Below are 15560 nucleotides of genomic sequence, written 5' to 3'. Positions count from 1 at the left end.
CCACCATTATCCTTCTATTGATCAGTGAAGTACAAATTATTATTATAACTGTTTACACGGCAGTATTAACTGAACCAAGTTCACTAACCATAAGTTTCATCAGACGTCTTTGAATCTCACTTCATGTTTTGTCCGACATGAACAGACACTAGCACAACAAACAAGAATATGCACCATTAATTCAATACTTACACGTCATTATTATTGAAAGAGGGTGTTTTGTTATCACTAGGCGTCGTCGCTTGCCCTGTTCTTGCGTTGTTCTGTGTGTGTGTGTGTGTGCAGATCGCCCAAACGCACCAGGTTACGCCCACTGCCCGGGCCAGCAACAGTCTTGATGTTGTATTTACTTTTGGAGAAACGGGGTCACGACATCAGGTCACTTGGTGATATAAGGACATGTGTCCTCACATGTGTAGAATAAACACAGTTTCAAGACCTATGAGACTGAAAGGAAAAATATTCATGCAAATAATCAGGGTATCATAAATCCAAATATAAGTGTGTCTTGATGGCGAACGCAACACAACGTTCTCGTGTCTGTACATTTCTTAATAGTATGTGTCCCAAAATTGAAGTAATACTATTTATATTAACGTCAGAAAACATTTGTCTTGTGCCCGTCTCGATTCAAGGAACGATTGACGCGTTTGACTCCCTAAACGTCTCCATTGTTACAAGGTTAATACAGCTTATATAACATCGTCACACGTGTACGTCACATGACTTTTGCTAAAACTTTATAGGATCAGGATTATAACATTTAAGGCCTCAATAAAGCTTTCAAAACGTTTAATGGAAGTGATGTAAAGGGCATTTCCAAATTTGACTCAATTGTGACGAAAATGATGTCCGATGCATTTCTTTATTTTGTCTTGATTTTCAAGTGTTTGTGACGGGTGCCACCGTTTGGGCAGGATATGCTCACCTTGTCGCGAACACCTGGTTTACAGCTAAACCGAAAATCGTCAAATTAAATACCTATTTACATGTATTTGTATGTTGTGTTTTAACAAAGCTTATCTTTACATATTCACTTGGGACAAGAGTTTTACACATTATACTGCACGTGCTTTCAACATGAGTTATAAAACCGATCTTGCATAACCCAGTGCACTGACCTACATCTTGGTTGGACATGGGTTAAGTTGGGCGAGGTGGATACAAACAAGCAAACAGGGTAGAAGCAGCGGCATACGAGATCACGTGACCACCGAGCCGTGTTACCTAACTGCGCTAGTTCAGAACAGAGCGTTCGTCAGGGCAAAAAATACAATAGTCACCGTGACAGACTGTATGTTGAGGGAAATGTCCGAGCAGCTCTCCATTCCTTACAAATAATGGTGAGTTACGAGGATATTCCCCTATTTAAAACACATCCCAACTCTTATACTTTGACAAAACATTATCTTGTAGAAAATGTTTGAAAAATGTATTTGTCGAGGTGTGTCGTCATTGCGTGATGCACGAGGAATGCGTTCTCTATCGCGGTTGCACGTGCACCAAGCTCCGCCGCGAGCTGATATTTACAATACATGGCACATGACTCTATGAAATATCAGCCCTGAACAAGGATACATAATGTTTTATTATGTTTACCTGATTTTTTTTCTCGCCAAAGGTTTATCTACTAATATAAATATGTGAGTCTGTTATAGGTAACCCTCTGTAACACAGCATTATATATATTATAAGTTGTAGCATGATCACTCGGGGTACATGGGTACGGTGTTTTGCGTCCCGCGTAGGATTTATAACACGAGCCGGAGGCGAGTAGTATAAAACCTAACGAGGGACGCGGTAAATCCCATGTAAAATCGAACAGCTGTTTTCTCTCAGTTTTAAAATTTGTGTTAGTTCCTTTACAATATCACATTAAATCTTGTCGGTAATATAAATTCTTTGTAGGAAGATCACTCCGGGTACATGGAGTTTTATGCTTCCCTCGTTAGGTTTTATACCATGTAAAAACGGGGATTATCCTACCGCGGATTTCGATTGAGCTGAGGTTAACTTGTGCGATGTGACGTGACACGCTTTTTGCTTTGAAGCGGGGTGTAAGGTGAGTGAATGAGTTGGGTTTAACGCCGCTTTTAACAATATTCCAGTTATATCACGGCGTGTCAGCTTAATGTGGGAGGAAAGCCCGAAGTGGTGCAGGTCACGGACGTTTACCGCTTCGGTGAAACCCACGAGCACGGGTATGGTGCTGACAAACCTAGAAACATAATCGGGGCGAACCGGGATTCGAACCCACAATCATAGGTTTCTGGCTAGCCCAAGGGACGCAACTCTGCACAGCGAATTGCGGCGCCTTAGGCGACTGGACCACCGGTGCCCCCCGGGGTGTAAGGGATTTATTCGGTCTCTCAGAAATGCAGTGCAGTCTGCATTGCTCGTGGTGGGTTATAAAAGAATTATTTCACCGATAAGAAATTTCTTACCCTCCAAGGCGGGTTACACAGTATTTTATCAAGATCATGTGGACCAATCAGATCTAATCATTCTGATATGGAGCTATGAATTATTTTATAGCTTTTAAGGATTATGCGAATTTACGAAAATATTTAATAGGTAATTTACACACCATTTATTCACTTGTGTTGACACCGACTCTTTTAACACAAAGAGACAGGTTGGCGACAGAGACAGTGCGACGCTATTGTTGTGCTAGGTGAAGACGTGTTGTTATCTCGTTCAGCTGTTGACAACTGACACCCTCTATATAAAATGTTCAGCTGTTGATATCTACTGACACCCTCTATATATCGTGTTCAGCTGTTGCCATCGATTGACACCCTCTATATAACGTCTTCAGCTGTTGACAATGACAGACACCCCCTCTATAACATGTTCAGCTGTTGACAAGGATCGACACCCTCTATATAATGTTCAGTTGTTGACATCGACCGACACCCTCTATATAACGTGTTCAGCTGTTGACATCGACTGACACCCTCTATATAACGTGTTCAGCTGTTGACATCGACTGACACCCTCTATATAACGTGTTCAGCTGTTGACATCGACTGACACCTTCTATATAACGTGTTCAGCTGTTGACATTGACTGACACCCTGTATATAACATATTCAGCTGTTGACATCGACTGACACCCTCCATATAACGTGTTCAGCTGTTGACAAGGATCGACCCTCTATATAACTTGCTCAGCCGTCGTCAACGACAGACACCCCCTACATAACATGTTCAGCTGTTGACAAGGATGGACACCCTCAATATAACGTGTCCAGTCGTTGTCAACGACAAACACCCCCTATATAACATGTTCAGCTATTGACACGGAACGACACGCTCTATATAATACGTTAAGCTGTTGACAAGGGTCGATATCCTCAATATAACACGTTCAGCTGTTGAAAAGTATCGACACCCTCTATGTAATATGTTATGGTACAGATTGTCATGTTACAAGGAGGAGCTATACTTTTAGATAGGTTCAGCTCTTGACAGAATTGTATAGACTCTCTCTCAATACATAATATCATATATCTGGTCCAACGATTGAAGGCAAGTAAACGAAGAGTTAACTTTTATCTACCACAACAACGAGCTCAGTCAAAAACGATTTAAGATCTTGATACTACAGGAGGACATAAGGACAGTGGTGGAAAATCAATCATGTGCTTTATTACAAAAGCGTACAAAAACAGGTAAAATGAACACGTATTGACAATTGTTATGAAAATGTACCACAGCTTGTTGACGTTCAGAAGCGAAATGTAAAGTTATCATCAAGCGTTGTCACTGCTTCCTTTCTTCTGTCGGTCTCTCGAATATGTCGGAGAATTGTTAGTCCAATCTTCACCAAAAATGCGATCACCGATACGACAAGCAACACCACGGTGAATATAGAGTTAGCTGCCCCTAATTGCCAGTTCTGGACCACGCTACCAGTGAGCCCCACTATCAACACAAGGTAGGGAGAAACGGTGTAACGGGAATACTTATCAAGAAATGTCCAGTCAGAGATAGCAAATAACACCAGCTCACCAGCGAGGATGCCAAGCGAAATGGTTGAGCTCGTTCTTGGTGAGATTCCGAAGTCTCTTGCATAGGCGAGTGCTGCTGCAAGGTTAAGCAACGTGGCAAAAGTACACCAAGCTGCATACATGGCAAGGCCGTTCTGGACTAACACCCGCACCAGCCAGACATCCACCCTCCTGCCTTCTTTGACGAGGGTGGGTCTGTGGGCGGCCATGTCCCGGTAGGACAGACCCAGGCAGATGTACGTGGACAGGCATGTGAGGAGCAGGAACGCGAAGGCCAACCATAGGTACTCCCGGTCAAACAGGAGGCTCCACCCAAGGACCACGCCCCAGTTGAGGGCGGAGGTCAGGAATAACGTAGGACTCAGTAATACCGGGCTGACGTACACTGGGCCGTGGCGGGATTTCCTGAAAAAATAAAGATTCGGTTTCATTTCCAGTGCATGAGTAGATGCGCCAAACAACTTACTGATGTATTATTTTATGTTCATTGAAAGTTATTAATATATTCGTATAAGCGTTTTCCGCTATGAGTGAGTGAGCGACGTATTCAGGCGAAACAGATAATATGAATTTTAAATACATTAGACGATCATTGTTATGAGAAAAAAGAAAAATAGGTGTTGCCGGGGCCAGATGTGGCCAGGTTATCGTACATAGACTGTTGTTGTGTCTTCGTAGCTATTAAAAGAGCCAACACCACGGCTATAATACAGTCCATCCACAACCGAGTCTTTGCACAGCACTCTGCTGTGCCAGGTTTATTATCAGCTTTACTGCTGACCATGAATGCATAGTGTGGTGTGGCGATTGTTGCTGGTTTGTTTAAGGTGGTTCTAGAAGACTGGCTGTACCGATAGGAGCTACATGACACTGAACCCAGGTCTTTTTCGACCCGACTTGAGTCAAGTACTTTTCAAGTGCAGATTTGATACTCATAAGAAAACCTCGAATTCCTGCAAGCTTCCAACACTATTTGGGACTCAAGAGTCAGGTTCAAGACATTCCACAGAAAAAACCCAGGAACATTCGTAATTATACTTAATGTGAGTGAGTGAGTGAGTATGGTTTTACGCCGCCATTAGCAATATTCCAGCAATATCACGGCGGGGGACACCAGAAATGGGCTTCACACATTGTACCCATGTCGGGAATCGAACCCGGGTCTTCGGCGTGACGAGCGAACGCTTTAACCACTAGGCTACCCGACCGCCCCTTATACTTAATGGACCCATTGTATTGCCTTTGTATTGTCACCCTAAACCTGTGTTTTAATATCACGTGCTGATTCTCATTGATCTTGTGTGATCCTTTACTGATTTCACAATTTAGTTCTGTACGAACCGAATCTGGCTTTTCCTGTTTCAATTTGGAAATCGCCTCGTAACAATAGTGCCTCCATTAACACGGTGTATATTGCAGAGGGCAGCTTGTAGCACATTTACGCTGTATTGCTGAGCGAGTGAGTTTAAATCTGTCAAGCATTATTTAAGTAATATTAAGTAATATCACTGTATTATTTAAGTAATATTACTTAATCTTAATGTAGGAAAACGGTCCAATATGGTGAAGGTCTCAGACATTTACCACCTTGGTGAAACCCCCGAGTACGGGTATGGTACTGTCAAATTTTGAATTGGGACAGATTTGGATTCGAACCCCCTATCAGCGGATCCTGTCATGGGGCGTGTATTTCTGGGAGCGCGTGGGATGACGTACCTGCAGATGTTGATGAGGGCGAACACCATCCACAGTCCCTGCCACACAAAGATGACCCACCAGATAGCGAGCATCGGACTGGCCGGAGTAATCTCTACAGCATACTTGTCAGATATGTCTTTGATGTCGTAGATCAGTAGTTCTGTTATGGAACATCACACAAGATTAGATCGTCATGTGTGAATAAACAGGAGGTACATTTTGGCTCTACAAATGAAAACCTAACCTAGTGGTTGAAGCATTCTTTATCATACCGAATTGTGTTGTTTGTAATATTCCAGCTATATGATGGTGGTTTGTAAATAATCGAGTCTGGAATAGACAATCAAGTGATTGACATCATGAGCATCGATCCAAGCATTTGGGAAACAATGACATGCATCAACCGAATCAGCGAGCCTGACCACAGGATACCCGTTAGCCGCCTCTTACGACAAGCATGGGTTGTTGAAGATCTATTCTATCCCGGATCTTCTTACCGAAGTCCCGGGTTCGATTCGCCACATGGGTACACTGTATGAAGCGATAGGACTGTGAACATTGCTGAAGGCTGAACATTGCTGAAGGCAATATGGGATTCACAGTGGTTGTTCATCTAGAAAAGCATTTAACACCCATAAAGGTGGGATTCCCATGTGTGTTCACATCTTACAAGCATCACCCACCCATGCAGATGGGCTTACAAGGCGCTACTTGCGATGTATACCTGAAATGGTGGGAGTGTTTATTAACTACAGGCTCTGTCAACCCAGACAGGTTGGAGTGTTTATTAACTACAGGCGATGTTAACCAAGACATGTGGGAGTATTTACTTACTACAGGCTCTGTCAACCCAGACAGGTGGGAGTGTTTACTTACTACAGGTGCTGTAAACCCAGACAGGTGGGAGTGTTTACATACTACAGGCTCTGTCAACCAAGTCAGGTGGGAGTGTTTACTTACAACAGGCTCTGTCAACCCAGACAGGTGGGAGTGTTTACTTACTGCAGGCGTTGCCAACCAAGACAGGTGGGAGTGTTTACTTACTACAGGCTCTGTCAACCCAGACAGGTGGGAGTGTTTACTTACTACAGGCTCTGTCAACCCAGACAGGTGGGAGTGTTTATCTATTATAGGTGCTGTCAACCTAGACAGGTGGGAGTGTTTACTTACTACAGGTGCTGTAAACCCAGACAGGTGGGAGTGTTTACATACTACAGGCTCTGTCAACCAAGTCAGGTGGGAGTGTTTACTTACTACAGGCGCTGTCAACCATGACATGTGGGAGTGTTTACTTACTACAGGAGCTGTCAACCCAGACAGGTGTGAGAGTTTACTTACTACAGGCGCTGTCAACCCAGACAGGTGGGAGTGTTTACTTGCTACAGGCTCTGTCAACCCGCACAGGTGGGAGTTTTTACTTACTACAGGCTCTGTCAACCCAGACAAGTGGGAGTGTTTACTTATTGTTGGCGTTGTCAACCGAGACAGGTGGGAGTGTTTACTTACTACAGGCGCTGTCAACCAAGACATGTGGGAGTGTTTACTTACTACAGGAGCTGTCAACCCAGACAGGTGTGCGAGTTTACTTACTACAGGCGCTGTCAATCCAGACAGGTGGGAGTGTTTACTTGCTACAGGCTCTGTCAACCCGCACAGGTGGGAGTTTTTACTTACTACAGGCTCTGTCAACCCAGACAAGTGGGAGTGTTTACTTATTGTTGGCGTTGTCAACCGAGACAGGTGGGAGTGTTTACTTACTACAGGCTCTGTCAACCCAGACAGGTGGGAGTGTTTACTTACTACAGGCCTGTTAACCCAGACAGGTGGGAGTGTTTCCCTCTTCTTGTCGCTGTCAACCCAGACAGGTGGGAGTGTTTATCTATTATAGGTGCTGTCAACCCAGACAGGTGGGAGTGTTTACTTACTACAGGCCTGTTAACCCAGACAGGTGGGAGTGTTTCCCTCTTGTTGTCGCTGTCAACCCAGACAGGTGGGAGTGTTTATCTATTATAGGTGCTGTCAACCCAGACAGGTGGGAGTGTTTCCCTCTTCTTGTCGCTGTCAACCCAGACAGGTGGGAGTGTTTACTTACTATAGGAGCCACCCACCAGCTGTGGCGTCCGTCCAAGGGAGAAAATCAACAAGTTGAGGATAAGCATTGTCCAGTTGAGCAGCAAGCTCATGATAAGAACAGGAGAGTGTCCACGCGTCTCGGTAACCATGGTAATTGGATACCCTGGAAGATAACAGAAACATATCATATCATTGTCTTAGAATCATATATTATGCTACCAATACTGACACGTTTGAAAGGAAAGCTCTCGATTTGAAATCTGACGGAGGAAAGATTTATGTTATATTATTTTAAAGCATGATGTATACTGAACCAAATTAAAAACTTCACAATCCTAAAATTTTAACATTTTGACCAGTGATCATTGTGGACCCTTATTGTGTATTTAAACAGTAATGGCCACGTATTGTCTTCAGATAACACCCGTTTTTGTGCAGGTGAATCGATCAAAATCATGTGCACAGCACTATAGTGGCAAAGGTGTTTTTTCACGTGCAACTGGTCACGTGGCCATAATACCGCACGTGTTTTCAGCCACACTTGTTAGCGGTCATTAACAAAAAAAGAAAAACACAAGAAAACAAAAGTCTTTACGGCCATTTGTCATGCCACGCCTCTCAAATGTGCAACGTGAACGTGCCATCGGCATGTTGCAGACGGGAACGTCCGTAGCTGAAGTCGCAAGGACGATGGGCTGTCGACGGACTGTTTATGATTTACAGACGCGTCTACAGCAAACGGGTACCAACGCTGATCGCCCTCGGCCAGGTCGACCACGTGTGACGTCACATGCAGAGGATCGTCAGATTGTCTTACGCCACCCCCGTAACCGATTTTTGACGGCTACATCAACCAGAAATGAACTGTTTAGGGGTAGACTGAGTGCGCAAACTGTTCGAAACCGTCTGAGAACTGTTCACCTTCAAGCACGACGGCCATACTGCGGGCCGATTCTGACTCAATTACACAGACGAAGGCGGAAGCATAATGGTGTGGGGTGCTTTCTGTGGCAATGCACGTTCCAGGCTTCTTGTCATCCGTGGCAACCTCAACGCTGCTGCTTACCGCGACCAGGTACTGGCACCAGAACTTCTGCCTTTTATGGCAGTACATGGACCCGGTTCGATCTTCCAACACGACAATGCCAGACCCCACACAGCAATTTTGACGAGGAATTTCCTTCAAAATGCGGGAGTCAACGTCATGGACTGGCCGTCAAGGTCTCCCGACCTCAATCCCATCGAACACGTCTGGGATGCTCTTGGCAGAAGTCTGCGTACTCTCCAGAACCAACCACAGAATTTGCAAGATCTTGACACCATTTTGCAGCAACGATGGCGTGTCTTCCCAATCATGTGTTCAAAAGCATCACAAGGTCCATGCGGAGGCGTTGTGTGGCAGTTGTCAACGCACATGGTGGCCATACACGCTACTGAACTTGTGTGCCATCAGATTCTCGTGCTTGGGACTAATGATTTAAACTGTTGATGTTATTACCGAATACCGTAGGTGCGTGGAACAAATTATGGTTACCACCGTTAATTAAAATCCTTCTTTGGACATTAATGATTAAAAATTACCTTCTCTGATACATTTGTCCATTGTATATCATATAAGGGATTACTTTTTAAAATGTGAAGTTTTTAATTTGACTCAGTATATTTACATGGTGCTTTATGGCAAAATTACTCGGGTTTATTAATAACAACAACGATAACAATAATGATTGTCTGGATGTCCTGAACACTGTGTTTGGCTCTCTCTATTAATGAAAACAACATCCTAAAGCAGTAACCGAACAAATAACTTAGTAACAAAAATCTTTTTTTTCCATAATCATGAAATATAAAACGTCAGCACCAGGTATATTTGTTTGTTTGTTGTTGAACGCCACACTCCGCAGTATTGCAGCTATATGTCGGCGGTCTGTACATCGTCTAGTCTGAGTGAGTGAGTGAGTATGGTTTTACGCCGGTTTTAGCAATATTCCAGCAATATCACGGCGGGGGACACCAGAAATGGGCTTCACACATTGTACCCATGTCGGGATTCGAACCCGGGTCTTCGGCGTGACGAGCGAACGCTTTAACCACTAGACTACCCGACCGCCCCCGTCTAGTCTGAACCAGACAATCCAGTGAATGACATCATTAGCATCGATCCACGCAACTGCGATACAATTACATGCAACAACCAAGTCAGCGAGTCTGACCACTCGGCCCCGTTGGTCGTCGCTTACGACAAGAATATTACCTCTTATGCCAAGCATGGGGTGCTGAACACCAATTCTACCCCGGATCTTCACGGGTCGTCAAACCAAACTGTGTAACTAGTCACCTGTGTCTGCTTGTATGGTGTCATGGACCAGTGCTAGAGAGAGATGGTGTTTTCCCGACTTTATGCGTATTTCTCACACGGGCCCGCCAGGTCAATTAGTGGTTTGTGTATGCGAGTCTTCAGAACAACAACACAGTGTCATTAGACAATGACGTTAAGACTCTTTTGTTCAGGTATTCCTAAGTTACGTTTTTGTGTGTGCCTTGTTATTTGGGTTGGCCCCACTTTGTCGTATTTAATCGCTTTACTTCCTTTTCAGTAAGTTCATTGTTTCCCAAACAATTGTGTATAATAACAACAGTAACTAAAGCTTGTCTTCGTGGAGTTGGACCCCTCACAGTAATCTCCTTAATTAGCACCTCTTGAACAAACACCCACATTGTTTATATTGTTGTCATTGTTTATCGGTGTAAACATCAAGTACAAACAATAGCCCGGGATTCCGATTCTTTGTGAACGCGAGATGTCGGGTGGTACAGATGTGACTTCAACGTTTAAAACTGCACACACTACCTAACACATCGAACCGCATTACAAACCACCCTCAATCTAAACAAGGTTCTCACTCTAGAAGCAATACTAAACCCACAAAATAAACTAGAAAACTTCAAGGCCTTAGGCGTATTCTTAATCAAAACGGAACTAATATAACGCATCTAAAAACACTATAATCTACCAAATCAAAAATACATAAACAAACAAACATCCACCATACCCAGCTCCCTTAGTTCTCCTCCCCAATCCCATCGACATCTATTCCAAATCTCAAAATTCCCAAATTCTATATAAGCAACCCCTAAAGCCCCCTATTGGATTGCACACACCACTTTCGCCCCTTTCGGAAACACATTAAATGGCCTGGCCGGGCCCGTGTGCGAAATACGCATCAGTCGGAAAGCGCACGTTAAATCTCCAAAGTAAGTAAGTAAGTAAGTTAAAACGAAATACATTAGAGTACGGGTATATGTGAAAGGTGGAACGAGTCCGCCATCCGGATCACTATCATCAGGAATATACTATATACTGATATACTATTCCAAATGTGGACTCATACGAAGAGGTGACCAGGACAGTGGTCCCAAGGATCAACTGATTAATAGTTTAAATCTTATATTCGCCCTGCTTACGACCCTCCTTCTCTTTCTCCTCCCATTTCTCCATAATTACTTTCCTCACCGAGCAAGACTATTTCTACTCAATGTTTTTTCAATTGTACACAGTGTATAAAGTGGTTGGTTGGTTTGTTGTTTAACGCCGCACTCAGAAATATTCCAGCTATATGACGGAGGTCAGTAAATAATCGAGTCTGGACCAGACAATCCTGTGATTGATATCATGAACATCGATCCACGCAATTGGGATCGATGACATGTATCAACCAAGTCAGCGAGCCTGACCATCCGATCCCGTTAGTCGCCTTTTACGGCAAGTATGGGTTTTTGAAGACCTATTCTACCCCGGAATCTTCACGGATCGTGTATAAAGTGAGGAAAGTTATTATCCCGAACGAGTGAATATCTGCAGCTATTGCTTGCACATGAAAACAAATCAGCCCATGCTGGCCAGGATCGCCAGAAGGTTTCTACATCCACCTCACATATCGGGTACCCATTCCCTGCTGGGGGAACAGAGGCACATTTGAACTAAGTCACTTGCCCAGGCTGAATAACAACCCGGCCACCAGCGGGATATGATTGATCTCAGCATCTGGCGGTTGCTAGCCCGGCGCTTTCCCACTAAGCTAGTTTAGTTAGTTGTGTTAGTTAATTTAGAATTAGTTTGCATTTAAGTGTTGTTATTGGGGTTTAAACGTAACTTAAGGGATGTAATAAATCTTTAAAAACTAAATTTGTGTTTGTGGTTATTTCAATACGTGACAGGGAACCAGGCTACTGGGAACTTACCTGTGTTTGCTGGCCGCAGACGATGAGAAGCAGGTGGCAGATGGACTGTCTAACATTCGCTTTGAGGTGGGGATTACAGCTTACGACTGAAGAATCAAACAAGCTGTTTTGCGACCGGTTTTAGTGGACATTTCGTATGAATATGGTATGGTTGTGTACTGTGAATATTCTCAATCCAGCAATGATTTCCAGAGTGTAGTAAACCGGATGCCAGTTGTCTTGGAGTATGCTCCGCTGTAACATACATACACACCCGTGGGTCTGCCAGGGAGAGGATACTTGCCGAAGGGAAGACTTCTGACCTTTCAGCTATATCTGCAGCGTTAAACCTCGCCAATTTCAATTGGTGTTTACGCTCTATTTAAAATGTATAACTCTTTCTAAATATACATTTGCACAAGAAAGATTTCGTTCACGGGAAAAAGGGTTGTGTATCAATAGTAAAATAATCATGTAGAAGATGATCATTATTTTTTTATTAGTATGATTCTCTTCGTAAAATATGTATACCTAATAATTATGTTGCGCAACCCTCTGTTCATAATTTTAATATTCTTTTATCAACATCAAATGTGAACACCATCCAACACATAGCCATGTTTGTCGCCCATGCAAACTGTCGGAGAGATCCTTGTTAGTGTTTGTGTCATTCACAATATACTGTCTGGCGTACACAATGTACTTGCTACAGTGCAACAATGTTATGTTCATGTAATAATGGACAGCCATCGTGAACAAAACTACTATACACAATTGAAAGACAGTACACAATTCAATGGCAGTACAAGCACAATAGCAATATTAAATATGATAGCAGTGGTGATAGAAAATATCAGTGATGATAATATTAACCAAGCAGCAACAGTGGTCAAGCACGTTCTTGTTCTCTTATTTCCAAAAATCCAATCTGGAAATTTTCACAAAGTGCCAGACCAGTCTAGAGGCACTGGAACATTACAGAAGATTCTAGATCACTCTTGACCACACAACCATCTAAATATAGCAACTTCCACAACGCTGATTACGTAGTGCTACATTCCTGACAACTAATTATTGTCCAAACACAATGCCGTAAACTTCCAGTAAATGTAACTTATATACTACAATTGTAACATTGTTTAACAATAAGTTACCCTGCAATATGACAATAATGTAACTAGGACATTAAGCTCACAGTCGTAGCAGTTGAATACAATATCTGTTCTGGGTGGAATTGGGTTGATCGCATTCACTGGAGCGATGCAGAACACGGCCCTTTGTAAGACTAAACTGTATGTTGCCATTTCCTTCCTTTTGCTTTCGAGATTTTAGTACAAATTAAATGCAACGGAAGGATGTGTGTTCTTACATAAAGATCTATAATCGGATTATATCTGGTACGAATTGATATACAACCGTGATGTGTAATCGGCCGTAGCGGCTCGCAAGTGGAGGGAAGCAGTACGGGTTTACCACGAAGAACACCACAACGCAAATTGTGAAACATTTGGAAAAATAAGACCTTTATTTCTATCAAAGGTAGGTGATATACGCTGACGTAATATTTACATTAAAATGAAAAAAAAATAATACCATGAAAAACACATAACACAGGCAAGTTACAGGCACACATTACAGGATGGATGAGTGTTGAGTCAAGTATTACAAAGTCAGTAATTGCAGTAATGTCTTTTGAAGTGTGAATGAGGCTGGAATGGCGGTGCAGGAACACACCAGTGTCCAACAGGGTGAGCATCATTGTCCAATGGGTCACCATAGCAACCTCACTATAACATAGAAGGTTAACCAGCCGGGGATTGTATCAATCCTAGAAGTGCACAAAAAACAAAGTCCATGGTGATGTACTCGCTCATAAGGGATAATGCCCGTTTTGAGGTAAAGGGAGATATTCAGATATTGTCATCATGTGTGTTTTAACTTGGTGACTTCACGCTGTTCCGCCTTGCGTTGACTCTGTCGTTGGAATGAACACTTTCTGTCTGCCTGTGTCCCGGAAGTGACGCCACAACATCACGATCATCTTCACGACTAAACAAAACACCGCCATACCCAGCAATACAGCAGTGAAGATCGAGTTCCGCTTCTCGGGATTCCAGTTGTTAATGATACTCCCGGAAAGGGCGATAATCACGACGATGTACTCGCTGAATATATACCTCGTATACCTGTCCAATACGGTCCAGTCTGAGATGGAGAATACCACAAGCTCCACGGCCAGGATACTTAATGCGATTGTGCTGGACGTGCTCTGGTCAAATCTGGGGTGTTCGCCGTAGGTCAGGGCAGTGGCCACGTTCAGGAGAGTAGCAATGGTGCACCAGGCTCCGTAAAACGCCAGTCCGTTTTGAACAAATGCCCGGATGAGCCAGATCTCCTTTTTCCGCTCTTGTTTGATGAGTGTCTCGGAGTGCTCAGCCAGGGCTTTGCAAGAAAGACCAATGAGTGTGTATATGGAAATAGCGGCGAGAGCCAGAAACACAAACGACGCCCATACTAGCTCCCAGCACCACAGGAAGGTCCAAGAAATGACGATAAACCAGTTGAGGATGGAGAGGCTGAAGAAGGTCGATGTGAGCAGGGCGGGGCTGTTGTAGACGTAGCCGTCGGGGGCACGGCGGCAGATGTTGACGAGGGCGTAGATAGTCCAGATAGCCTGCCACACGTAGATGGCCCCCCAGATGCTAAAGGTGGGACCAGAGGGCGTGATCTCGAGCATTAGCTTGTCCGAGATGTTTGCAATCGTATTTGGGTAGAGCTCTAAAATATACAGCAACAGCACAATGTCAGTTTTCTGCTTCAATATTGACAACTTTTTGGTCTCGGCCCGTCGAGAAAAAAAGTAATTATGCTTTAGACTAGCTGTAAACATACTAGCCCCCTCCCCTCACCCCCCGAATATCTAATTTGTGTAGTATATATTACAAATCCAAGTGAATTCATCAGTGCCGGACACTGGCTGTCATGGCTACCTTCGGTAAGAGGTACCCCTGCGCCGTGGCAATGTTCCTTGGGTTGACAGCAAAATACCAGTCTTAAGGGTTGTCAGACAAGGGGGAAACGTGGCGTGTAAGTAAACTCGGGCTTTTCTCCCACATTAATCTGACACGTCGTGATGTAACTAAAATACTGTTCAAAGTGATGAGTTACAAGTCCTTAAAAAGTGATAAGGAAAAGCTGGAAGGACGCTAGGAGTAGTACAAGTGTATGCCATGAAACCTACAACGAAAGGTATGGTGGCGACAGACTACCCTATCGTCCTACCCCATGACCAGCGGTTCCCACCATAAATAGCGGGTCTTTAGACTACCTGTAAGTTGATGATATGTAGTGAAGAAAGTTCAGTGTTGCAATTTGCTATACAGGAGCACGTTTGACACTTTATGCACGTGGTGACGGTGTTGATGGCGAGGCGTCCACGCAAGCAAAAGATGGTGATTTGAGTGCAAATGTCTAGCACCCGACTGACTGCACAGGTGTGCATACTCCCCAGGGAGTTGAGAACGATAACTGGATGTGAGATGTAACGTCGCGTCC

The 15560-nt window shown here is 43.8% G+C and overlaps 2 protein-coding genes across 3 annotated transcripts; both read right to left on the bottom strand.

Annotated features, from left to right (window-relative positions):
* Positions 1 to 3629: 3629 nt before the first annotated feature.
* Positions 3630 to 12354, bottom strand: LOC124128682. Of its 2 annotated transcripts, none has more exons than XM_046492119.2 (4): positions 12027 to 12354; positions 7804 to 7947; positions 5730 to 5871; positions 3630 to 4418 (listed from the first exon to the last, which is right to left on the bottom strand). In XM_046492119.2, exons 2-4 carry the CDS (start codon positions 7931 to 7933, stop codon positions 3731 to 3733), a joined length of 960 nt encoding a protein of 319 aa, XP_046348075.2. In that variant the 5' UTR covers positions 7934 to 7947; positions 12027 to 12354; the 3' UTR covers positions 3630 to 3730. The 2 variants fall into 2 exon arrangements, with proteins under 2 accessions (XP_046348075.2, XP_046348076.2); XM_046492120.2 differs by having other exon boundaries at positions 7804 to 7950; positions 12032 to 12354.
* A 1599-nt stretch (positions 12355 to 13953) lies between these two features.
* On the bottom strand, positions 13954 to 14895 carry LOC125371777. Its single transcript, XM_048380500.1, has one exon. The coding sequence runs from the start codon at positions 14893 to 14895 to the stop codon at positions 13954 to 13956; it is 942 nt and encodes a 313-aa protein (XP_048236457.1).
* Positions 14896 to 15560: the final 665 nt, after the last annotated feature.

Source organism: Haliotis rufescens, unplaced genomic scaffold (genome assembly GCF_023055435.1).
Source record: "Haliotis rufescens isolate VD_foot unplaced genomic scaffold, xgHalRufe1.0.p SCAF_31, whole genome shotgun sequence".
NCBI classification, from domain to species: Eukaryota; Metazoa; Mollusca; class Gastropoda; order Lepetellida; family Haliotidae; genus Haliotis; species Haliotis rufescens.
Note: the sequence above shows the minus strand (reverse complement) of the source record. Positions and strands in the feature narration are given on the sequence as shown.